Source organism: Trachurus trachurus, assembly GCF_905171665.1.
Source record: "Trachurus trachurus genome assembly, chromosome: 13".
Classification (NCBI taxonomy): Eukaryota; Metazoa; Chordata; class Actinopteri; order Carangiformes; family Carangidae; genus Trachurus; species Trachurus trachurus.
The window spans coordinates 10,804,834-10,831,456 of NC_139892.1; the positions used below are offsets into that span (position 1 = coordinate 10,804,834).

General features: G+C 44.7%; 1 protein-coding gene across 1 annotated transcript; it reads right to left on the minus strand.

Annotated features, from left to right (window-relative positions):
* Positions 1-781: 781 nt before the first annotated feature.
* numbl (NUMB like endocytic adaptor protein) lies at positions 782-25,111 on the minus strand (the record flags this gene model as incomplete). The annotated part of the gene is made up of 9 exons (XM_083985175.1): positions 24,993-25,111; positions 23,138-23,288; positions 17,530-17,604; positions 15,894-15,968; positions 11,317-11,457; positions 8,379-8,589; positions 6,456-6,725; positions 2,804-2,983; positions 782-1,968 (listed from the first exon to the last, which is right to left on the minus strand). The coding sequence occupies exons 1-9, from the start codon at positions 25,058-25,060 to the stop codon at positions 782-784; spliced, it is 2,358 nt and encodes a 785-aa protein (XP_083841301.1). The 5' UTR covers positions 25,061-25,111.
* Between the last annotated feature and the right edge of the window lie 1,512 nt (positions 25,112-26,623).

The following is a 26,623-nucleotide window of genomic DNA, read 5'->3' on the forward strand; positions in this document are numbered from 1 at the left end:
AGTCCTTTTTTTTTTTTGGGTTGGTATAGGGTCAGGTCTTACATCACTGGCTAGTCCGTCCTTTCAGGTAAATCCAAACGTCTGCTTCTGCTTGGCTAAGAACAGCATCAGTCTGATAATCATTCAGTCAATAAAATCAATCAATCAATCAATCAATCAATCAATCAATCAATCAACGCACTTCCGCTTCTCTGCACGTCTTGTGGTGCCGCCGTAGCCGCCAGTTCTCCACCGTGATCCCAAACCGAAAACGTCTCATGGGACTGGAATGCATCTGGAGTGGAGTCGACTTTTAGAAAGAAAGAAACCACCGAACTGAGCTGTGCCCCCGTCATCCCCGTCGTCGTCGCAGTGTTCACAAAGGGGGGTGGGGGGGCACATAATACAGTACATCCAGGGGGGGAGGGGTCTGTGCAGCAGGTTAAGTAAAGCCGGCGTGGAGATTGGAGAAGAAGTGAAAGCGGGGGGGAAGAAAGAGATCGGCGGTCTGGAGAACTAGAGACCCGATCCTCCGGTGGCAGCCGAGCAATCTGCCGACCTCGTCTCCTCTCGCCTCCTGTCGAGCTCTCATTGGAGGGTGAAAGAAAGCAATCAAGATCATTATAGTACTGACTGACTCCGCTGAGAGCTTCACGCTGGTTGCTAGGCTGCCACAGGACGGATGCGAGGTGAGGCGAGGCGAGGCGGCTAACGGTAAGGGTCCGCATCCCGTCCGTATAAGCAGAGATGCTGGGTTGAAGCGCCTCGGGCTACCGAGCACTACAGCTTGTTGAGTTTGTTTTTAGAGCTCGATCTCAAAAGTCTTTTGCAAGTTGTTGGAGAACGGGTTGGCGGCCGCGGACGGCGCCTTGTTCCCCGCTTGCTGAGCTGCCGGTTTGTTCTCCAGCGCCGCCCACTGGGCCTCGAAGCGATCGTCGTCTTGGGGATCGCTGGCAGCCGGAGCCGTGAGCTGGCTGCCCTCTGGCGGCCAGTTGCTGCTGCCGCCGCCGTTCCCGCCAACGCCAACGCTGCTGCTGATGGAGGTGCCGTTCTGGAGAGCCATCATGGCGCTGCTGTGCGGCGGCAGACCGTTGAGGGTCGTCGATAACGGCGGAGTGGAAGAAAACGGTGGTGAAGAAAATCCGGCGGGCCCGACTGCTCCGACTCCCGGTGCATACGAGTGGCCCAGCGCTCCCACTTTGGCTCCTCCGACTCCTCCGACTCCTCCGGCGGCGGCGGCTCCGCCTGCGCCCGATGAGCCCGTGGCGGTGCAGAAGACGTTGGCGACCATCTGCGACGGCGTGATGCCCACCACGGGCACCACGCTGGCGTTGGGGTAGGTCATGCTGCTGGCCAGGCCCGGCATGTACGTCTGCATGGGCAGGAACGCCGGCTGCACAGGCGGACTGCCGAACATCCCCACGGGCGCCGGCGTCGTGTCGAACGCCAGCGGGAACGGCTGCATGGAGCTGGGCAGCGAGCCCGGCGGTGGCCCGGCGGGGAGCGAGGGCTGCATCATGGCGACGCCGGTCATGCTGGGGCCGGACATGGTGGGGATGGACATGGAGGGGAGCGACATGGGCGGCCCCGACACCGGCGGTCCCGGGATCAGAGGAACTGACGATATGGACATGGGGGGGAGGGGCAGCGGCGCCTGAGCCGAGAGGACAGGCGGGCCGGCGATGAGCGGTTTGGACATGGCGCCGAGGGACAGGGGGGCGGTGGTCACGGCGGCGGCGGCGGCGGGAGTGGAGATCTGATGGTGACTCGTGGGCGGTCCGGGGATGGTGGGGATGGTGGGACCCGGGGGAGGGGTCTGTTGAGCCTTGACGGCCTTGGAGACTTCCTCCAGCCATCGCTCGGCCTCGGAGGGAGTGCGTCTGTGTCCCATCTGCATCTGCATCTGCATTTGCATCTGCATCTGCATCGCCACGGAGACGGGAGGCGGAGACTGGAGTGCAGGCTCTGGCTGCACCCAGGAAGAAGCGGCTGCAGGGAAAAAACAACAACAAAACAAAAAAGATCAGCGTAATTATTTCTCCACTATTGACCAAGATTATTATAGTTTTAAAATTTTGATTAGTTTTTATTTTTATTTAGTTTTTCAGTTTGCTTTTTTTCATTTCAGTTTAGTTTTACTTAGTTCAACAAGTGATTAAGATGTTTTAGTTTAGTTTTTATTTAGTCTTAGGCTTAGTTTTAGTTTTTCAGGTTTTAGGAGAAAGCCTCTGAAGTTGGACTTACAAATTTTATGGGATTTTTCCCTTTTATTTGCATCCCATAATATTCCCATCAGTCCTCATCATTCACTCTTAACTTCCTGTGGGTCGGGCTTAAAGTCGTCCCATATTGAGCGGTTTTCTTCCTGCAGCTTTATCCATCTCTAAAAAAAACTAAAACTAAGCTGATGTTACGTATCTGCAATTCAGTGTTTATGATGATAGTTATACACGTTTTTAAGCCAATTATAACACAGTATAACTATATTTATAATGCACTGTCAGCGAGTTACTAACAATTATAACGTACAGTATTATAATATCTGACCTTATAAGTCATGATAAAATGCTTTATAGTGTGTTTTGATTATTGTTATAAAGCATTATGATCATTTATGAGTCCTTTATAACTATAGTTATACAGTGTTATAAGTTATAACTGCATTATAACTCATTATAAGTACAGGTATGGTTATAATGCTTTACAGAGATAGGCGTCAAATAAAGTGTTACCAAAAGTTTTGTCTCACACAGGTCTGAAAGCCCGGGAGAGAGTGTTTTAAGCAAAGATTTAAAATGTGTTGTATTGTGTATGTATTTCTTACCCTGCATCGGGGCAGGAGGCGGGGGCAGGACAGGGGGCACAGTGCAGGCTGGAGGGCCGTTCGCAGACATCGAGGGGCTGGAGAAGAGCTCGTCCGACGGCTTGGTGAAGGAAGCGTTGATCTGGCTACACAAGGCGTTTATACTACTGTCTCCCTCACATGGCAACCCCATGTCCATCTCTGGTACTAGCAAGAAAGAGAAGCACAGAGGGAGGAGAGGAGGTGGAGAAAGAGCGAAAGTAAAAAGTGTGAAAAGAGGGCGATGGGATGAGAGGAGGAGGAGGAAGGACAAACAAACAGAGAGAGAGAGAGAAATATTTAATCAATTGTGTAACAGACCCAGTTAACATCAAAAGAATAAACTTAAGGGGACAAAAACTTTGACGCTGATAACCTAAAAAAAAGAAGAAGAAAAGACTCTGTAAATTCCTCTGTAGCTAAACCTTTATTCATCTTGTGTATTTTGTGCATTCACTGGACTCAGCCTGAGGTGAACCTGTTTTATCCATCTGTTAAAAATGTACCTGCTCCTTCCCGGCGAAGGGATTAGGCGTCGTAATGTTTCTGTCTGACTTTGGGGTTGGACTACAGCTTTAAAACTCTCCTGCACAGACCGCAGATATAAATAGATATAATATCTAATTCTCTGCTCCCCCCCATCCTCTCTCCTAAAAAAAAAACCTCTCCTTCATAACCAAGAGCCGAAGAGATGGAGGATTTTTTTTTTTTTGTTGCCTTCTTCTCCTCCTCTCCCACAGCGCCTCCTCTCCTTTACATTCGACAAAGAGGACTTTTGAATGTATAGAGGAGTGGGATTAAAGATGAATATGTTTGCTACAGACGGGCCTATTGTGGGTTGGGTGAGATCATTGAAGCCCACTCCTCTAGTACAGTATATGTGTAAGTGTCTCTCATCTCATCTCACCTGCTGCAGGCAATGGTAATAGTAGCTACAGGCCTTGAATTATATTGGGAGGTGCAGAGAGGGCGCTGCAGGCATGTGTAAGGGCCGCCCCGTTAAAGATGGCTCTGTGCTTTGTTCTGCAGAGACTGACCCTGTGATCCCTCAACTGTGTGTGTGTATAAGTGTGTGCATGTGTGTGTGTGTGCATGTGTGTGTGTTACTCTGAGTGCAGTGGCAGGTTTAAGGGCTGGGAGAAGGCTTGCTGAAGGCTAACCAGGACAGCTGATTGACCGCACAAATCAATACAACAATTGTTCAGAGAGTCACAAGGGAGCGGAGAGGCAGTGGAATTGGCTGCTACAGTACTACAGCCTAGTGTGTGTGTATATGTGTGTATGTGTGCAAGAAGAGAGAGTTGTGCATATACAGTGTAGGCTTCAGGCTGCACCAAATTCATCCCCGATGGAGATGTATAGAAAGCGTCACCGGAGGATAACGGATGGGAATGAAAGGAGAGAGAGAGAGAGAGAGAACGAGGGTTGGGAGTCGTCTAATGTTGTGGTTTAGTATTCCAGTCAGCGGAGTCGCCCCAGTCAACTCTCTCATCTCTCTTAATGACTATAATCAGCCTCACTACTGAGCGCTCTGATCCTGTGGCACCACGCCGGGTGGGTGTGTCTATCTATACGAGTGTGTGTTCATTACGTATACATATGTGTGTGTGTGTGTGTGAATGTGTGTGTGTGTGCATACATCAACCTGCAAGGGGTAAGTAGGTTATTATTAATTGTCCTTAGTAAAAAAAAAGAAAAAAAAGCCAAGAGCTCTCACCTCTCCACCATCAGTGCTGTTTCTAATGGCAGCCGTTTTAAAATATATATCTGGGCTCATGTTCAGTGAAAGACAAAGTGTCAGGATTAAACTGGATAATTACGGTTCTTGTCTGCGTGAAAACATGAACGTAAATGCGTCTGACATAGTTTAGTCTGTAATATGATTTATTCGCAGCGCTGACAGAGGTCACGCACTGAAGCCAAGTGGAAAAATTTAATAATGCTCCAATCTGCAAAAAAACACACAGTCCCCATGTGTCGAGTCTGTGAGAATAAACTGTGGAAATGCTGAGTTGAGTAAAAAGAAATAGTAGGCTATATACAGTATATACTGAGGGTAAATGAAATCTGGATTAATCACCATAAAGTTAACTAATGTCACGACACAATAAAAAGCCTCTAGTTATTGTCTTTAACCTCTAATCTGACAGACTCTGATCACAGCTGGTAAAATACGATTTTATTTTGTTTTATTCTAGTGTAACATGGCAGGATTTGATTCAGCAGATTTAAATGGGGTCAGATGTGTTTGCTTTGTTTGTCTAAAAACTGTCAACATGCTGTTTTATTTGCTTTACAACAACGAACTGTCACCACCACCTTTTTAAAAAAAACTTTATTCAAATCTTGACCTACTTACGACTTCCTTCCCTTAAATTAAAGGCAATATTTATTAATTTCTGTGAACTCCTCCCTGACACAGATTTTTTTTTTTAAGTTATGATTCTTTTTACATGTTGAAATTTTAACAAAAATTTGTATCCTTTCAAAGTGTAGCTACTGTACACCGCATACCTGTCGGTTAACTATCAGAGAGCAAGCATGAAAAAACTAAAAGATGTCGATGGCTGAGTGCGAGTGAAATGTTTGTAAACGCACATGTCAAAACTCTCCAATTTCATTAATTGTTTATTTGACGAGGACAAGGCTCCAAGTATTGTAAGCAGCTTTGACTGTCTACTTTAAAGAGGAACTATGCAGGATTTGTATCTTAATTATGCTTCATTTCATTTTCATTTTCATTTCATTTGTACTCAGAAACCTTATGTGTAGATTTATGTGTCGACTTGATGCCTCAGAAAATCATAGGTACAGTATAATTAATAGTTTGACCTACATCAAATATAGCTCCATCAGGTATCAGTCTGTACTGGAGACACTGGTACAGTTGTCTCTTTTTAACTTAGTAATAGTAATTAAAAAATTTTAAAGGGACAACGAGGAGTTTTGGAAAAGCGAAGCGTTTTCACACTACATTTATGAGCCTCCGCGTGCACTGTGAAATTCTTTGACCGGCGCAAGACAGACTCATGTTTTCATTCATCAAGAATTAAAGTCAGAGGTTCGAAGACGATCACATACCGTCGTAGTTCCGACCATAAACGGCGATTCGGCGGCGTTATTCTCATGACTCGCCGCAAAACCGAAAGTACAGAAACGCTGGTCGGCTCGACCAGCATCTCCGCCACCACTAATAATAACAAAATAACGATAGAGACAAAATGATATATTTATTGAAAATGGGCCCATTAACAAGTGTGGGTAGCGGAGATTCATCCACATTAACGTGAGACTTTTTTATTGTCGCGGAATTTTTCGTTCTGCCGACGGAGAAACTCCTTCTTGTCCCTTTAAGATCAACTATGTAATTTTTTAAAATCTTTTAAAAAAAAACTTTATTCTCTTTTATTGTGTGTATTGTGTGTCTGTTGTTGTGTTTGTGTTGCCTGTGGACCTTGAGTCTGAAATAATGATGTATATATCGCAATGGCCAATGTGTGCGCCTACTACTACTGTAAATGGGTCAGGGCGGCCAAAGGTCGTGACCTCCTGACCCCCAGCGAGCAGCACTAAACAACAGTGAAGCTTGTGTGACTCCACCTGTGAGTCCAACTTCAAGCGCTCCTCCACTCACCAGGGTTCTTGGCCTGGAAGTCGGTCTTGCGCTGCAGCGTGGACGGCAGGTCGTTGAGGCGGAGCGACAGCTGCCTCTTGAAGGGGGAGTTCTTCTGGCTGAGCGCCGGGAATCCCCGAAACGAGCCCTGACGCACCAGCTGCTCGATGGGCGCGTGGCGGCGCGGGATGGCGTGGGGCCCGCCGGGCTCCGGGCGCTCCATGGGGGAGGCCGCGCCCTCGGGCGGAGAGGCCGAGCCGGGCGGGAGCGCCGGGATGACACAGGGCTGGTCTGGAGAGAGGAAGGGAGGGAATGATCAATACAGATCAGGAGAAAACTGTGTAACACTTTACAATACGGGTCCCTTCATTAACGTTAGTTAGTACATTATTAAGCATTAATTAACTGTTTACAGATATATTAACAATCATTATTATGTATTACTTAAGATTAGGAAACACATTCATTAATGTAGCCTATTAGTAAGCAGTTAATTAATGTTTACTACTCAAAGTTAGTTAATAAATTAAAAGTTGAATAATGTAATTAGTTATCATTATGTATGCATTACTCAGCATTAATTAACACATTAGTTTATATATTAATGCTTAATAGTACTAACTAACGTTAATTAAGGAACCCTTATTGTAAAGTGTTACCGAAAACTGTGATTTAACCCTGTTGTCCTTCTGGGTCAAATTCTGTTCCCTTCCTCCATCCTTCCTTCTTTCCCTTCTTCCTTCCTACGTCCTTCCTTCTTCTTCCTTCCTTTTACTTTCCTTCCTCTCTCCCTTTCTTCTTTCCACAATCGCTTTTCCCTTCCTTCTTTCCCTTCTTCCTTCCTTGAACAAATCTGTTCCCTCCCTCCATCTTTCTTTCCTCACTTTTTTCCCTTCCTTCTTTCCACAATCCCTTTTCCCTTCCTTCCTTCCTTGACCCAATCTGTTCCCTTCCTCCATCCTTCCCTCTTTCCTTCCTTTCTCCATTCCTTCTTTCCACAATCCATTTTCCCTTCCTTCTTTCCCTTCTTCCTTCCTTTTTCATCCTTCCTCTTCCTTTCCTTCCTTTCTGTATTCCTTCTTTCCACAATCCCTTTTCCCTTCCTTCTTCTTCCTTTCCTTCCTTATTTCTCCCTTCCTTCTTTCCACAATCCCTTTTCCCTTCCTTCTTTCCTCCCTTCTTCCTTCCTTCTTCTTCCCTCCATCTTTCTTCCCTTCCCTTTTCCATTCCTTCTTTCCACAATCCTTTTTCCCTTCCTTCTTTCTTCTTCCTTCCTTGAACAAATCTGTTCCCTCCCTTGATTCCTTCCTTCCTTCCCTTCGTCCTTACTTCTTCCTTTCTTTTGACCCAATCTGTTCCCTCCCTCCATCCTTCCTTCTTTCCTTCCTTTCTCCATTCCTTCTTTCCACAATCCCTTTTCCCTTCCTTCTTTCCTCCCTTCTTTCCCTTCTTCCTTCCTTTTTCATCCTTCCTCTTCCTTTCCTTCCTTTCTGTATTCCTTCTTTCCTCCCTTCTTCCTTCCTTCTTCTTCCCTCCATCTTTCTTCCCTTCCCTTTTCCATTCCTTCTTTCCACAGTCCTTTTTCCCTTCCTTCCTTCCTTCTTCTTCCTTCCTTGAACAAATCTGTTCACTCTCTCCCTTGATTCCTTCCTTCCTTCCCTACGTCCTTATTTCTTCTTTTCTTTTTGACTCAATTGACCCAATCTGTTCCCTCCCTCCATTTGTCTTTCATTCCTTTTTCCCTTCCCTCTTTCCTCCCCTCTTTCCCTTTGTCCTTCCTTCCTTCCTTCCTTCCTTCCTTCCTTCCTTCCTTCCTTCCTTCCTTCCTTCCTTCCTTCCTTCCTTCCTTCCTTCCTTCCTTCCTTCCTTCCTTCCTTCGTCCCTTGACCCAGGAGGACAACAGGAGGGTTTTAAAGTGACGCTGAGCTGAAACCTTTCCCCGACCTTTCTTCTTGTCCTGCAGTTTGTCGTCACGCTCGCTGCTGCTGCCCTGCTGGCTGCAGGAGGAGGAGTTGGCGCGGAATGAGCCCTCGCGCACAAACGAGGTGCGGCTGGCGTCGAAGGACGCCGTGACGCCGCACTCCTTCTCCCGGCGCTGCTTCCTCTCCAGACAGGCGGCGAAGGCACAGCCGACCGCGTGGCTCAGTCTCTCGCCCTTGGTGGAGCAAAAAAAACAAAACACACAAACAAACAAGGATGAAAACACTCTCCAGTTACTGTACATCCAGATTTCATTATTTTCACATCATGTTGATGCTAAACCTTAAAATCTAATTCTGAAATTAGACAATAGATTCAATTATGGAGCTCGAATGTCTCCTGTTGTCAGACGTCAACATGAGTTCAGGCCCCGTGGCTCTGAATGGCGACTGATTTAATCATCTTTCTATAATTAACCCGCGCTCTCTCTTCACTCTCTTCACTCCTGCTCTCGGTGAGGACACTCATGACAACTGCAGGGGAGACACAGTTGAGTTGAAGATGAGCACACACACACACACACAGAGAGAGAGAGAGAGAGTGTGTGTGTGTGTGCAGAGGAAACAGAGATGGACGTGGATAACTCCATGGGCTTCTGTCTAATCCTCTCTCCTAATCCTGCAGGTCTGTGCTGCTGCGCTCTCGTCCCTCCACATTAACAATCCAACTCACGGTCTAAGCTGATGAAACCAGCACAGGGTTGAAACCACTCTGCACTGGTTCTGTTTGCAGCTGTGTTTAGATATGCAGCTCCTTTTTTAATGAATGAATGCCAATCAATTATTAAAAAAAGAAGAAGAAATGAATCAATTTAAATTAACGCGAGTGTAATCATCAAACACAGCTGGACTCATGCAATGATGCATGCATGGCACGTTTAGCTGCTGCTGTGCCTGCAGCATCGTGATTGTCTATTTATTTCTGTCTTGTCTTCTCATTTGCCTGTTTAAAATCTTAAAGTGCACGTTTCATAATCATGCAAAACTAAGCCAATGAAAGAAATCCTCACATTTCAGGAGCTTACACATGAAAACAGAGAGATTTAAGCCTGATAAATAACTTAAATGACTAACTGATGATCAATATTAGTGCTTGTTAGTGGGTTTTTGTCGTTTGCTCATTGTGTTCACCTGTCAAGTTATTTCCCACAGATTTTGAAAACCAAACCGACCATTTCCCATACTTCCCATGACGGGCTTTAAAACCGCGTCCAAGATATGAGATGAGGATTTGGACAAAGAAAATGGAAATAAATTTTAAATAATGGAGAGCCAAAGTGAAACCGCAACTTCCAGGTCCCGATCCAAGAGTACGAAAACCTCCTCCAGAGCCCCCGAGACCTTCGTACTGACATAAATAAGTACAACTACAGCTCTGGAGCAGAGCACAGCCCCCTCCCCTCCTCAACAACAGTGTGTTTCCAGGTTCACTCCATTTGTTCAGACTCAGAACATTAAGTTTATTACAGAATGATTTCATATATTTCTGGTTTAAGCCGCATTTTACGAACACCATTTCCCATAAACCCTTGACAAGCCCCTTGAGGGTAAACACGACGAGTCGAGAGGCCGCAGGGCCAAGAGAGAGAGAGAGAGAAATAAATGGTGTGGAAGATTTTAGAAAACAGAAATCCATCCATCCACTGGCTAAACTACTTAAAGGTGCAGAGTTGTGGTGAAATAATCCCAGTCACATAAAGCCAACAACCTCACACACTCATATTCACACACGCCTATGGGTAATTTAAAGTCTTCAATCAACCTAATGTGCATGTCGACTGTGGGACGAAGCTGGAGAGCACACAGATATTCAATGACGAAATCCAACAGATGTGCAGGGACAACATGCAAACTCCACATAATACGTAAGGAGGAACCACCATATGAGAACTTAGGTGATTTTTACATGTTGGCTTCACTGCCCAAAATACCATGGTGGTAATTTTAGATGGGAGCTGTAGTTTTGTGAATGGAAACTAATTTATGTTCCATTCATGAAGGTTTGGACTTCTAATAGGGTTAGAGGTTAGGAGTTCGTCATTGAATATGGATAATAAACACCAGGTAAAACCTCAAAAACACATAACATTAACACATGTGGCTGGTTTTAATGTTGTGATGATGTCAAGAAAAACAACGAAGACTTTAAAATTATGGTTAAAAAATCAGCCACAACACCAGAACCAGTCACTTGTTGTTGAAGAGATAGTTCAGCATATTGGGAAATTGGCCCATTGCCATAATCCCTATAGTTTTAGCAGTAGGTTCGTTACCTTTAACTGTCGGTGCAAGCTATTTTTAGAATGGCGGGGCAGAGCCGTGAGCTGCTCTACGGAGGCTCATGGGATTTTTTGGTTTCCCTCATCAAACTCATCAAATACACAATCCAACAACTCCAAAACGCTCTGGTGGACAAGTTGTGACCTGCACATTCACCACACTATGAGATGATAACAGAACGTTACCAGACAGAGTTGTTTTAGAGGCAAATACAGAGACTGTTTGCTGAAAAACTGACCCTGACGGGAACGCGCATCAGTGGTTTTGCATAAAACAACTCTGTCTGGTAGCGTTCTGTTATTATCTCATAGCGTGGTGAATGTGCAGGTCACAACTTGTCCACCAGAGCGTTTTGGAGTTGTTGGATTGTGTATTTGATGAGTTTGATGAGGGAAACCAAAGAAATCCCATTAGCCTCCATAGATTAGCTCTGAGCAGCTCACGGCTCTGCTCCGCCGTTTTAAAAATAGCTTGCACCGACAATTAAAGGTAACAAACCTATAGGGATTATGGCAATGGGCCAATTTGCCAAAATGTTGTACTATCCCTTTAAAGTGACAGGATCTAATGGACCAGAGTTTGTCCTGGACGTGACGTGAGGTGGGTTGACTGTGAACTCTCACCGAGTCTTTGAGAGCCATGAAGCAGTGGCACATCCACCGTCTGGTGGTCCCGTCCCGGCAGATGTAGGAGAAGGCCTTGTCATAGTTACGGTCCGGAGCGCAGAACGAAACCTTCTCTATGGTCTGGTCCACAATGAGGTCCTGAGGAGAGACAGAGACAGAGAGAGAGAGAGAGGGAGGGAGGGAGAGGTCAGAGAGATTTAGAGTTAACATCGATCGATCTGCAGATTAAATTCAATCACATTTGACCCGATTGGAGACGGGAAACGCAGCTTTCAGCACTCGGCCCCACCAGCTCGTAGAGACGTAGACCGATCCAACTCTTTCAGCCGCATGAAAAAAAGTTTAAACCCCCTCCTCACTCCTCACTCCAACCTATTTACACCAACCAGCCGTGACATAAAGAGAAAAGTGGCTGCAGACTAATGACGCTGAAGCCTCCTTTCACCTCTGGGATGTTTCCACTACTTGCCCTTCCCTCGCTAAAAAAAGAGGGGGTTATTCAGGTTGTCTCAGTGTCTATGGACACTATAGAGGGAACGAAGAGGGGCCCTTCTCTTTTCTTTCTCCGCGTACATTAAGCACCCCCCCCCCCAAGCTCACCTCTTTGACTCACCAACAACAGAGAGAAGAGAGGGAGAGAGAGAGGGAGAGAGGGTTCACACACTCATCCGAGCCACTTCCTTCCTCTCCTCCAGTGTCGGAGAAAACAAAAGAGAGGGGCGAACGAGAAGAAAGGAAGAGGGAGAGGGAGAGGGAGAGGACGAGGACGGGAAAGGAAAGGAGGAGAAGAGAAGGAGGGATGTGAGGAGAAAGAGGTGGTGGAAGAATAACAGAGCATTCATTGTGGGCCAATTAGTGATTGAAAGGGGGAGGAGGAGGAGGAGGAGGAGGAGGAGGGGTGATGATGCTGGTACCGAGGTGAAAGGCCGAGCAGCGTTTCTTGGAGTACAGTAAGTTTCTCTGTGTTAGAAACGCATCAGATTGTGCACTCTGATGTGATTCCTGGAGATTTATAAAACGGAAAAGTGAAATCCGTCAATCTGATTGGTTGTTAACTATTGTTGTTAACTAGGTTCTAAAGCCTTATCACAGCATAGGCTGCTATGGGTGCGTTCCAGTTGTACTCGGAAGTCAGGATTTCGAGTCGAGCTCCGAGTCGGAACTTTCAACTGGAACGACCCCCGAGGTCGGATTTCCGACTCGGAAAGTCGGACGATCCACACAACCCCCGAGTTGACATTTCGTGTCGTAAAGCTCCGGGAAACGGCCATGGATGTATATTATTGATCTGAGGAAAACACACACAGCCCCGGGTGTTTTTTGTTTTTTTTACATAGCCACAGGTTCTCTGTAGGAGGGTCTGGTGAGCGAGACTACAGCCACAGTAATCTTCTCCACCATGTTTTGAAATGTGTGTCTGCAGCTGTGTCGGTGACGTGGTTGAATATCAACACTGATTGGATGTCGCTTGAAAAATTCAAATTTTTCAACTTCAAGCGATGGAAGCGATGATGCGATGGACGCGTCATCGCTTCATCGCATCGCCCGAAACGCCATCGCGTGTCATCGCGTCATTTACATTGACTTTTAATGGAAAGTTGTGGTGTTCATCGCGTCCATCGCGTTTGGTGTGAACGAACCGTAACTTTCACCTGAAAAAAAAGCAGAGGAAAAGACGAGATGCAGAGCTAACTTGGAGCCAACGTCCGGAGAGGTGGGACTATTTTTTTTCACAGTGGGGCTATATTTTATTGGATAATATGTATTTCTGGTTGAATAAAACTACATGAACTTGATTGTGAATTCCACTTTAGCCTTTAGCCGTGGTATAATGAGCATATAGCCCATCGTGATATATTGCTTAATTATAACTATTTATGATCATGTGAAGTTTACACCTGATGAAATCTGCAGCAATAAAAATGATGTGTGTTCACGTGTGTGTGTGTCAGTGTGTGTGGGCAAAAGTGAGTCAGATCATCTTCTCCTTACATCACTGAGAGGAAGAGTGCAGCACAGAGGAGCATGAGTCACAGGTGATGATGCATCTCTCTCTGCAGAGCGGCGTCTTTCGCCTTGAAGCTCAGAAAACCAGCTGAACAGAAACAGACTTTTATATTGTTTCTTTTCTATCGATGCATCATGAAGAAGGTCGTGGAGTCAAGTCTCTGACGCTCACTCACACACACACACACACACACACACACACACACACACACACACACACACACACACACACACACACACACACACACACACACACACACACACACACACACACACACACACACACACACACACACACACACACACACACACACACACACACACACACACACACACACACACACACACACAGAAAGAAACCCACGTAGCTATACTGTACTGTACATTCACAGACACTTTGGATAATGGGGCGTGTGGGCGCTGACAAACAAAGGCGCCTCTGCTGATTCACAGATGATGGAGGCTGCAGGCTAACATATTAGCAACGTTAGCTTTAATTTTGGCGGGTTCGGGTCGTTCACGCTGCTTTTAGTTCAGTTTTTTAATCTCGAACAACTCTTCAGAAAGATATCTACCTCTGTCTGAGCTGAGCAGATGAGACTTTAAAACTTTAAACACAAAAAACAAAACTAAACAGATGTTTAAAAGTTACATAACAAGATTTACAATCTAAGTTTTAGCAGCTCTTTCGTGAATTTTATATGTTTTCTTGCTACTTCTTAACATCTCTTAAGCTGTTTTACTGGTTACTGCCCTTTTATTCTATGGTTATTTTTAGCAATACAATTTCCGGTAACACTTTATAATAAGTACAGACTATTAAGCATTAAATACTGAATTAATCATTTATAACATATGAATACTCATTAGTATGTAGTTTATAAATGCAGTTAGTGCTTATCAATGATGTGTAAAACATTTTTAACTGTGTTTATAAACTACATACTAATGAGTAGCCTATTCATGTGTTATCAATGATTAATTCAGTGAACTTTTAATACTTTGGTTTCATTTTTTGAATATTCGTCTTATTTCTAACAGTTTTTCTTAACTTTGCACTATACAAATAAAGTCTTACTGATCGATAAATTGATGATCGACTGAGTTAGAAATGTTGAATATTGAGTGCTGAAAAATGCTGATCTCATGAACATGATCAAAAATGTTTCACTGATGCTCAAATTGGAGCAAATGTGAATAAGCTTAGTTTAGTTTAAGGGAAGTTAAACTACTTTAACCCAACTTTTACTCATGGATTTCTACCACACACACACACACACACACACTTGCAAACACACACACACATACCAATGATACAGTACATCAGGATCCAGTTGAGGTTCAATACGATACCCAAGGACGAATGAATGAAACACACGGAGCGAAGGAGCAGCAGATCGAACCACCGACCTTGTGATTAGTGAACGACCTGCTCTGCCTCTGAGACACGGACGCTTGTGGCTGAAATCTCACTTAGAAAATCACTGTGATGTTTTTTTTTTTGGGACTTGTACAGAAACAGTGAGAAATATTTAATATGATTCAGACATGAGCATAAGACAGGACTAACTCTTTCTTATTTTCTCATCTATATTATAGCATAAGGATGTATTTTCTAATGTTTTGTGTATATATTTATCTGTTAATCCCTATTTTTATCCCTATCCACTTCATTTTATCTCTTCCCTTGCTAAGGAAGTGACTGTAACTTACTTTCTTAATTTCCCCTTGGAGATCAATAAAGCAACATGTTATTATTCTAACACTCACCCTCTGACTTCCTCTGTTTGTGTCGCTCAGCTCTGAGACGACTGGGCCCGACTCAGGACTTAAATCTGTGTGTGTGTCCCTTCTCCCCCTCCTCCTCCTCTCTCTCCTTTCTTTTCTGTGCTGTTCTTTATTCTGCTCGTCTTTCAATAGAGCCACAGCGAGCTGCTCTCTCTCGCTCTGTAGGAGTCCTCCAGAGCCGCCAGACACTCTTCAAGTGCATGTGTGTGTGTCTGTGTTTACTTGATCTTCCCTCCCCCACTGAGCACCTTCAGCAAGCAACCATGAGTCACATATGTCAGCTCGGAAACTACACACACACACACACATACACACAAACACACAAACACACAAACACGCTAGCCAGGGAGTGTGAAGACAGAGGATGCATGGGGAAGTGGTGTCATCAAACTGGAGCAGAGTGAGACTTTTATTTTGGTCTGAGGATGAAAAATGTCCACGTGTCTCACATGAACACGAGAATATAAAGGGCAAAAAAAACAAAAAAAAAAGCTGTGTAGAGACGAAGGTGATGAGACATTCCTGTCGTCTCCTCCGTTTTTCACCGTTTCTTAAATCACTTTTCTAAAGAGGTCGCAGACGATGACGTGGATGAAATATCTCAGTGTCGTTGTTCACTGTACGCGGATGTAAGACAGTCCTCACCTTGGCCTTGCTGCCAAGTGAGTGATGAGGCAGACAGAGAGCGAAGATAGAAGGGAGGACGAGGCAAGGACGCAGAGGCGAGACGCATGCACCAAAAAAAAAGGAGAAAAAAGAAAAGAAAAGTGTCTTCTCACCTTAGTTTTGTCGTCCACAACCCTGAGTCCATCAGCTGAAACCCACAACACCGCCTTTACTGTCTTCTTACCGCTCTGGAAACATAGAAAATGGGGGAAAAAAGTGGATTATTTCTCACTTCAACACGCTTTTATGTGATTTCTGCATGAAAAGGTACAGAGTAAAGTGAGGCAGCGGTGGAGAGATGGATGGAGGGAATAGAAAAAAAAAAAAAAAAGTGCCAGCTGGCATCAAGGATCATATCTCCAGAGGAGGGCACCAAGACGGAGCTAATAACACACGCAGCATGGGCCATGCTAAATATACAGAGGCTGCAGAAGCAACAACAACGACTCCATGTGAGTGTTGAAGCGCAGTGTGTGCATGAGTCGGCAGGATAGAGAGAGAGTGTGAGAGAGAGAGAGAGAGAGAGAGAGAGAGAGAGAGAGAGAGAGAGAGAGAGAGAGAGAGAGAGAATAAGAGAAGAGAAAGAAAAAGTGCACTGCAGGAAACGTCTTTGAAACCCACAGCGAGACGATAAGAAGCCTCGATAGTTTTGCATAATCCCATCGAGGGGGCCGAGAGAGAGGGAGCTGAGGTGAAGAAACTGAAAAGTAACGGGAGGGAAAGAGAGAAGAGAGGGAGGAGCAGGGAATCAAAAGAAAATATATTTAAAAACTTCAATCTAGAAAGTTTGGCAAAGAGAGGAGAAGAGAGGAGAGGAGAGGAGAGGAGAGAGCGCTGAGATGCTGATAAAGATGGAGGAGTGGAAGAAGTAAAGTTGATCAAGTGAAAAACAAATGAAAAGAAACTCAGACATGAATCGATGCACGAAACAACTCAGCGTCGTGTATCTTTAAACTTCAGATTCAGATCATTTTAACAGGATTTCTGTGCAAAAGCTTCTTTATATATAAAGTTACATCCCGCCGCCTGCGTCGGGGACTCGGGCCGTTGGTATCAGATGATAAAAACTGGAGACGGGAAGTGAACGACTCTGGTTTTCATATCACGGTTCAAACGCATCGAGTAGCAGATGTGAACAAAGTGACATAGACACCTAGGTCCTCCCCCCTACTGCCACGCTGGTCACTGTGTTCACACGCTCCCTGTCCCAGGCCAGCTACACCCCAGGGAGAAAACTATGTGTGTGTGTGTTTATATATGTATATATGTGTGTGTATGTTGAGTAAAAGTATGTCCAGGCGGAGATGCAGTGAGGAGGAGCAGGCCGACAGATATGGAGTAAGACCTGCAGGACGCGGCCATGTGGGAGATTAGTGGTGAAGAAGAGAAAATAACAAGATGGGAGGAGAGGTAACTGCAGAGAGTATTGAGTGTGTGCATGTGTGTGTAAAAGTGTGTAAAAGTGTGTGTGTGTGTGTGTGTGTGTGTGTGTGTGTGTGTGTGTGTGTGTGTGTGTGTGTGTGTGTGTGTGTGTGTGTGTGTGTGTGTGTGTGTGTGTGTCTTCCTTTGGTCGATACTACGGTGCAGGAGCTTCATGCAACTGGGTTTATAACAAGCTCCAGAGAAGTCTGCAGATTCCTTGGGGTGTGTGTTCGTAACAGCCTCTACATAACGAAATGAAGCTCCGGTGCTGTCGCAGTGGACGTGTGTGTGTGTGTGCATGTGTAAAGATGTGTGTGTGATACTTACAACTTTTAGCTTCTTCACCGCCTCCTCGCACACGTGCATCCCTCTCGACTCCTCCACCTCCACCAGGCCCAGGTACTGCAGAGCAACGACAAACACAAACAGACAAACACATGTTGACACTTTTTTTATTTCCATGTTTCATGTAGCACTGATCCTCGTCTCGCCGCTCGCTCGTTCGCTCGCCGGTGTGTCGACACAGCAGAACTGAAAACTGTGTCACAACACCAGAAAGACACGACCAAATCCTCATTAGACCCTCTCTTTCTTTCTTTCTTTCTTTCTTTCTGTGTTTCTATGAGCGCGACAAAATTGACAGGTGAGCAGCTAATAAACAGCAGCACAGGATTTACAGTCGCATGTTGGTGCTGATAATGAGGACAGAGAGTCATTTACAGGCTCACATCCCCTCCTGTCGTCTCGCCAGCGTTCTGCTCGGCGGAGTACGGAAAGCCCACAGGGACACAATTAATGCCCCTGTAGCTGTATAGGGTTTTTTTGGTTTTTTTTTTTACTTACAGGAAGATCTCCGAGTTTTTTTTTTTGTCCCCTGGGGCCCTAGTTTGCTGGCGCAGCGCAGGTGGCGCAAGGTAGCGCAGCCAGTCTAATGCAAGTTTCGACCAGCGCAGCCGAGCGCAAAGTCAGATTGGAAGATTGGCAGATCGCGCTGCGCTGAGATAGGCGTGGCCGCGCAGCAGGGGGAGGCGTCACAGATTCTGCTTGGTGCAGTGGAAGTTTCGTCCGAAAATGTCCCGCCGAAGTTGCGCTGAAAGCTCGCCACCTCCAACCAGGTCTAGTCTCAGCGCAAGGCGAAGCGCAGCAGGTGCAGTGGAAGTTTGGCTGACTGACCTGCAGTGCACACACGTCACCAAGACCTCACAGGCAGATCTCCACAGTTCCAGACACATTTCAATGCAATAAATATCCACAATAACCACTATTTAATGCAACTAATGGAATCAACACGTGAATTTATATCTATATAGATTGTCCCGTCACATCTGACGTCAGATCAAAGCAGAGATCAAAGGCTGTCGGCGCGTAAAGGAAACTCCACCTGAATTAACACAGCAGGGACGAACTGGCACTGAAAAGCAGCTGTGGATGTCCCAAAAGCAGGACTGAGGCCCCATCCACACGAAAACGCGGCTTCACTGAATCCGATCTTTTTCTTAATCGTTTTGAAAAAAATCTCCGTAAACACGGCATCGTTTTCAGAAATATCTGCGTCCACACTGATCCAGTGAAAACGACCCAAAACGCTGTAGTACCTACATACTGCAGGCGTGTGTGTGGAGTGTGTGTGTCGCTGCAGGCTGCCTGCCACACATAAACACTTAAGACAGCTGAAGAAGACGGAAAGTCCCCGCTGTAATTCAATAGAAGAAGAAGTTCCCCGCTGTATTCAAACCTTCTTTTTACAGTCTATGATTCAAACTCAAACATGGATTAAATGTTGACAGGGAGTCGTGTCAGAGTAAATATGACGATCAGTGATGATTAAACAGCCGTGATTCAGCCGCAGCGTCTGAGCGACGCGACGTTAGTCGGCCGCTGTTGTTGTTACGTGCATAGACTGTCAGTGTGCAGCAGCTGCTGCAGCGGTGTGTGTGTGTGTGTGTCTCAGGTTACAGGTAGAGCAGCGGGGGGCATGACATCATCGTTTCAGAAAAAGTCCGTATTGGCCGTCCACACGAAAACGCTGGGGCGGCGTTTTCAAATTTTCCCACTCTGGGACCCGTTTTCAAAAAATACCGTTTTCACCCCCTGAAAACGCCGCATCCGTGTGGACGCGAGGCCAATCCGATAAAGTATTTATCCGGATTCGAAAAAAACGAATTCGTCTGGACGGGGCTTGAGGGTGGATGACTGCATGTCGCTGCCGTGTTGAGATACCACTCTGCCCTTGTGATGATCGCTGTATTTATTTATTTACTTATTAATTCATAAGCAGGTGCGACCGCATCACGCAGCCGTAATGAAAAACAAAACACAAATCATCATCTCTCTTAGTCCACCACCACTGCCTCGGTATCAGATAGTCAGTATATAGCCTACTACAGTATATTCAGCATCTCTATCACAGAGAAAAAAAGAGAAAAAAAGAGACGGACAGAGAGAGAGAGAGAGGAGGACAGAGAGAGAGAGAGAGAGAGAGAGGGAGAGAGAGAGAGCGCGTCCTTGCTGATTTCATCCACATGGTGTGTGTTTATGTTGTGATTAGTGTAGCCTACACCTCTGATCTTATACACAGGGTTTGAATAAATGTGAGTTTCTTTATTAGTTTATTAGTTGTTGTTTCTTAGATTGCGTAGGGGTTCTCAGTGTATCAGATCAATCCTGGTTAAGTATATTAGTAAACTCATTATTGGTCACTCTGAGCTCGGACCTCCGGGGAAACAGCTGTTTCCTCCGGGGAGAGGTTCGGCCTCTGGCGTCGCTGTTTCCTCCGTCCATGTCCAAGTATAAAATGACAAACTTGCAGCGCGCATCACCCGCCGCGCAGTTAAAGGTGAGGAGAGGAGCTCCTTTGATTGGTGAAGATCTGACTCGGCTGTGTCAAACCCACTCCACGCCTTTCTCTCCTCCTTCTGTCTCCCTCCCGCCCTGTCTCCTCCCTCTTCACCGTTTGCGCCGGTGGGAGGGACGAGGGGAGGGGCTGCGCCGGTCTAAGTCTGACTGCGCGGCCCACCAATCTTGCGAAATGGACCTGGGCCACACCCCGTTGGCGTGGCGAAGCTGCGCTGATCACAGACTTCACCTGGTCGACGAAACTAGGGCCCCTGGGGTTAAAAGACTTGTTGTAGACGAGGGTGAGAGTGTTGTGAATTTTACGAGCTGTTAGCGCGTACAGTAGCTCACACCTGCTCCTTTTTTTAATAATAATGAGGAGTGGAGTGGGGGCGTGTGCAGGAACAAACAAATAATGAATGAAGCTAAAGTTAATCAGGCTAATGTGAGTAACTTTAATACATGCACATATTTTAACAGTTCATAATATTACAGATCCATAATGACACACTGTTATTTCATATATGCTAAAGTTACGTTTATTCCGCTACCAGTGGCTGTTTGAGATGTATTTTAGGAGCCATCTGTTTATTTTATTTATCTATTCAACCTGTATTTAGCCAGGTAAGTCAATTATAAAACCAGTTCTCATTTACAACCTGTGTAATTTCTGTCAATCTATCTGAATGCAATGTGCTATTTACGAATGCAACATTAAAAACGATAAGAATTTATTCTAATAGAGCAGAAATGCAAAAATATCATGTTGTGTTTGCAATATGAGCCACAATTTCAGTTGAAATTATAATAATTTTTTGCATTAAAATTACATTATAAAAGTTGTATTTTGAATTTCCACCATCTGGAGGACGTGATTTATAGTCTGGATTGTTTCTGCAGCATCATAATGATTCATTTAAAACACATTTTTACCATCATCACTTGCTGCGATTTTGGATATTACACGTCATAATTTTGATAAATTGTTCAGCCCTTGTTTCTGGCAAGATGTGTTTGTTTACTAGTAAACAACAGGGCAACCCCCATCTGCACTACTTTGCATATCCACATGAAACAGCAAATCACCCAAACTTGGAGTTTCTCAGCGTTGTTTAGCTCAGACTCCAACATTTTTTTTTTTTTTTTTTTCGTTTCCTCTGGTGGAGCTTATAGCATTAATAGTTCATGACTCATGAATACATTTGGAGGACAGGAAAAAAAAACACGAGGAGTGGGAAAGAAAAGCTGAACGAGGGGGAAAAAGATGGCAACAATAAAAGACACTTTTTACTGCTCCCATCTCTTGCTGTAAAGCTCCGAGCTCCACTTCACTGCCCATCTCATCGTTAACTCAGGAGGAGCAGCATTATCATCAGGACCATTTTTCCATTAGCCTCCTCCTGCCTCAGAGGCTCTTTCTCTCTTTCTCTCCATCTCTGCCTTTTCCTACACTCACATCTTCTTTCTCTGCTTTGTGTTTTTCTTCCACTATTCAGTCTGTGTTCGCCGCTTTCACTCTCTCATTTCATACCTCACAATATTTCTGCCTCTCCTCTCTCTCTCTCTCCCATCCCTCACTCTGTCATTTCCTGTGGTCTCCTTAATCTATAACTGCCACCTCGTTGTCATCTCTCCGTCTCTCGCCCTCCCGTCACGCCAACAACAAATCACCTAACGGCTCTCGGCGACATGCACTTAGACAAGAGGCTGGTTAGTATCAGGAAATTGGGCCATTAATAACGGCCTCCTCTTCTGTATTTATTGCTAGTGTAGGGGGGATTGAGCTGGGAGCTTCAAATATGGGTTAGTGCAAGAGAGGAAAAAAAAGGAAAGGCCACATGGCTCCTCTCCTGTGACGACCTGATCACATTCAGCTCAACTCATATCAAGATATTTGCTTTGCTTGTCTTTGGCAAGAGGATATCAATAAAGCTCCGCAGTTCCCATGTTGCCAGTTTCACAGGAAAAGGTCACAGTTTGGTGCAGTAGCTAATATAATGTCAAGATGTTCATTAAAATGCAAATATTGTTTAACAGAGTTCATTAGAATCTCCAAAAACAAATCAGTTTTCTTGTCTTTTTTATTGAAACTTAACGGTGTTTGTTAACAGCTATCCAGTCTCTGTCCAAAACTAAGGTTGTAATGCTACTATATAGGGATAAAAGGAAACTGTTGAACTATTTATTCCCCGATCGATAGTAAAACATACCTAAAACTAATCTCAGAAAATAATTTAACCTTCCTCTTGTTTTAACCTTCCGTTTTCAGGTTTTAAATACATAAAAGTATCACATACTGTAAATTAGTTTATTGCATCAAGGCTTTTTGATTTTGTCAGGAACCTCTATTTAAACAAAAAAAAAACAAGGGTCGATTTTGACCCGGTTATAACAAAAAGAACAATAATTAGAGTTAAAACTGAAATCACAAGTGCAGAATCAACCCTTTCATGGATAAGGAAGCCTAATAACGTAACCAAGAGATGAGAAACAAATGGGATGATAATAATAATTGTTTTTACTGATTAAAGACTCGGGTCAAAACCGACCTGAACACAAGAGATGGTAGCAGAAAGCTGACACAAGACGAAGGTTAAAAGATATAAAAGAAAGTTTTCTTGAATGTCAATCCATAAATAAAACACATAAAAGAAGCAGTAGCAGTTACAGTGCTTTTATATTTATATTGTGCAACAGATTGACATGTATGTATGAGCTGTTACGACCTCGTCCACGAGCTGCTTCTGTTCAAGGATAAGCTGCTGAATAAATGAGGAGCCAGTGCACCTGTTTACCGCCGAGCGTCCTCGTACAGGAGCTGACATCATGAGCTATGGTGAATGCGCTGTGGACTAGTTTCCAAAACCGGGTTTTGGGACTTTCATTTGCCCTTGATTTATTTAGTTGGAGGTAAAACAAAAGCAAAGATTTAATTCCTCATCCCAAGCGGAGAGAGATAGAGAGAGAGAGAGATTAATCCTGTCTCGTACACCTTTTCATTTTTTATTTTCCTCTTTTTTAATCATGGTTATATAGAGAGTTTATATAAAAGTTCATCTCACAGAGAGAAAACGGAGCAGGTTGGCTTTTATAAACTCACCCGAACAGCAAAGTTGCATTTGCCCTTGCGTACAGCCTCCTCGTCCGCCTGCCACTGATGCGGTCTGCTGGCCTCGGGGACGTAGGTGGGCTTCTTCCTCCTCAGACTCTGACGAAGCTTGTTCATCTCCGGGGTCACGTGCTCCCTGGTACTGCAGAGACAGAGAGAGAGACGCTGGTTTAATTCCCCCATTACAACATATTTGGGTTTTTTTTTTATAGCTCCTCAATTTCAGATTTTAAAGGGATAGTTCAACATTTTGGGCAAATTGGCCCATTGCAATAATCCCTATAGTCATAGCAGTAGGTTCGTTACCTTTAATTGTCAGTGCAAGCTGTTTTTAGAACGGCGGAGCAGAGCCGTGAGCTGCTCAGAGCTACGCTACGGAGGCTCATGGGATTTCTTGGTTTCCCTCATCAAACTCATCAAATACACAATCCAACAACTCCAAAACGCTCTGGTGGACAAGTTGTGACCTGCACATTCACCACACTATGAGATAATAATAGAACGTTACCAGACAGAGTTGTTTTAGAGGTAAATTCATGCAAAACCGCTGATGTGCGTTCCCGTCGGGGGCAGTTTTTCAGCAAGCAGTCTCTGTATTTACCTCGAAAACAACTCTGTCTCGTAACTTTCCATTATTATCTCATAGCGTGGTGAATGTGCAGCTCGCGGCTCTGCTCCGCCGTTCTAAAAATAGCTTGCACTGACAATTAAAGGTAACGAACCTACTGCTATCTATGACTATAGGGATTATGGCAATGGGCCAATTTGCCCAAATGTTGAACTATCCCTTTAAAGAAATACCACTTCAGAGCTCCTTCCTGATGTGTTTCATACAGGATTATGACAAAAGAAGGATCGATTTTCATTGATCAGCTCAAGTTCATTATGCAGTAATCATCCCTAACAAGGCGGCGAGTGTGTGTGTCATAAACTCTTCCTGCCACGATGCTCCATTGATTCTCCATTCAGACGCAGGTTGTACAAATCACACAGGTATAAACATTAATGAAGACAAAGCAGAGAGAGAGAGAGAGAGAGCGTTGCTTTCATCTCTCCAAGAAACATCAGGAAATGCTGAGTGAATACTGATCAACACAAACACACACTTACACACACACACACAGACTCCAGTCCTTCCTTGAATACACACAGTCCTCTCTCCTCTCTCTGCTCCTTAATTAGACCATTCAGCCCGCTGGCCTGTTTAGCGATGTTAATTTCCCAGCATAATGAAACATGACGCCATCAAAACATGACCTGCTTAAAAATGATAATTACTGTTTTCATTCCTCCACAGTCACATCGACCCCCCCCCCCCCCCACCTCCCTCCCTCAGCAGAACAATACAATAAAAACATCTCTCCTCATGCGCCTCCTCCCTGCTTAATAAGACTGAATTAATTGCACCAGCAGAGCTCTGAATCATACTTCAAAAAAACGTCAAAAAAAAGAAAAAAGAAAAAGAAATCTGACGTTCAGACCTCGCATACACTTTTCTCCTAGTTTCCCTCCTCAGTCTCATCCATTTCCTCTCTGGTCATGTTCTTTTATATTCAACACACTTTGATCTGACGAGCGAGGGGAGCAGGCAGACAGACAGGCAGCGAGCTTCAGTTCCTAAATCCACAATATTAAATCCAACCACCGAAACACGCCAGGGACCTCAGAGCACAGTGTGAAACTCTTTTTTAAATACAGCATCCGTGCAAACTGTTAAGAAATTAAATAAAAAGCTGTGGCGCGATCAAAGGAATATTTATGTGAAAAAAACAACAACCTTTTATTCCCCCATTTCTCTCTCTCGGGTTCAACCGAAGTAAAGACTACACTTGCGTTATTCTCTTACCGTCTGGCTGCTTTAGGAGGGCGAGAAACTGCACAGATATTACAGTGAACACATGTCATCATCTCCATCTCTGTAGAAACAAACAGCCTGCTGGATCCTGAAGACTGAAACCTTCTCTCTGCTCATCTACACTCAGGTCTGTCTTCAAATACAAATATATATATATATAAGCACGCGCGCACACACACACACACACACGCACTCATCACTTCTCATAATAAGTGCACTGTTGCTGGTAATTGGTGGCAAAAGGCCGGTGTGTGCCGGAAGCGTGTTGTGCAATTAGACGTTTTTGTGCATCTCACACACTCGCTCAGACGTGTGTGTAACGCCGAGAATTCAAATGCAGCAGCTCGAGTGGCCTTACTCATTCCTGGCATGTGAGCCATGTGTCCTCTGCCAAGACCAGGCACACACACACACACACATAGACACTAACACACACACGCACAAATATATCCAGGCCCCTCTGCAGCTCCATTTGCACACATGTCGCGGCTTTTGCCAGTCATTTCTGGGCAAAGCGCCAAATGACGGGCACCTGGCTGGCACCGGCACGGCTGAAGCAGGTGTGAATGTGTGTGTGTGTGTGTGTGTGTGTGTGTGTGTGTGTGTGTGTGTGTGTGTGTGTGTGTGTGTGTGTGTTGGGGTGAAAGCAGGCCTGTGCGTAATATCCCACAAGGGAGGTGGAGGAGGAGGACAAGGAGGAGAAGGAGGAGGAGGGGCAGTTATGGGGACAGAGTGGGGGAAAGGAGGTGCTGGTTGGGGAATACAAGATGCTCTGTAACTGGCCTCATATGGTTTGGGACAGCGGGTGACGAGGAGGAGGAGGAGGAGGAGGAGGAGGAGTGAGCGAATAGGACTGGCATCTGATATCAGGCCGCAAAGGGAAAGGCACAGAAAAGATTCAACAGAAAAATCACCAGAAGAAGTGGAAGAATGAAGAAACGAGGTGAGAAAATGAGTGAAATGAGCCTTTAAAGCATCCTGGTCCTCGCACTGGGTTCATGTAAGGAACTACGACTAATGTGGTCAAACTGAAACAGACCGATCCACTGATCAATAATAACTGACTGTTTACAGATCAAATATAAAGTTCAGATCCACATGTTGAAAAAAAAAGTTAAAACATTCATGAAGCTCATTTTCAAGGTTAAATATTCCTATTATAATTACTATCATATATTAAACTTGAACATTTCTGCTAATTAAAGTCATTAACATTGCAACAGTTTGGTCCATTACAGCGACACCCATTTTAACTGGAGTGGCCAAGTTTCCAAAGGTTTTTTAAAGTAAAAAGTAAAGTATAAAGTGGATTTAGTGGGATAACGAGGTGATGTGCCTCCTTTCTCTAACTTGAAAACAAATGTAAGCAGAGTAACGTATTAATTAGGCCAAGTATGTGATTTGTCACATGGACATTATGAATATAAACTATGTTTCTTATAGCAAAGACTTGATATTTTTTTGGAAATACTCATCCAACTAAGACTCATCTGTTGAAAACCATAAAAATGACAACTCTCTGTTTTACGGTGGATTATACACTGCACCAGCTCGAATCAGTCTGGTGACTTTATTCACAGTAAAAGAGCAAATTAACAGTTTTTCTCTGTTGTTTTTTGTCC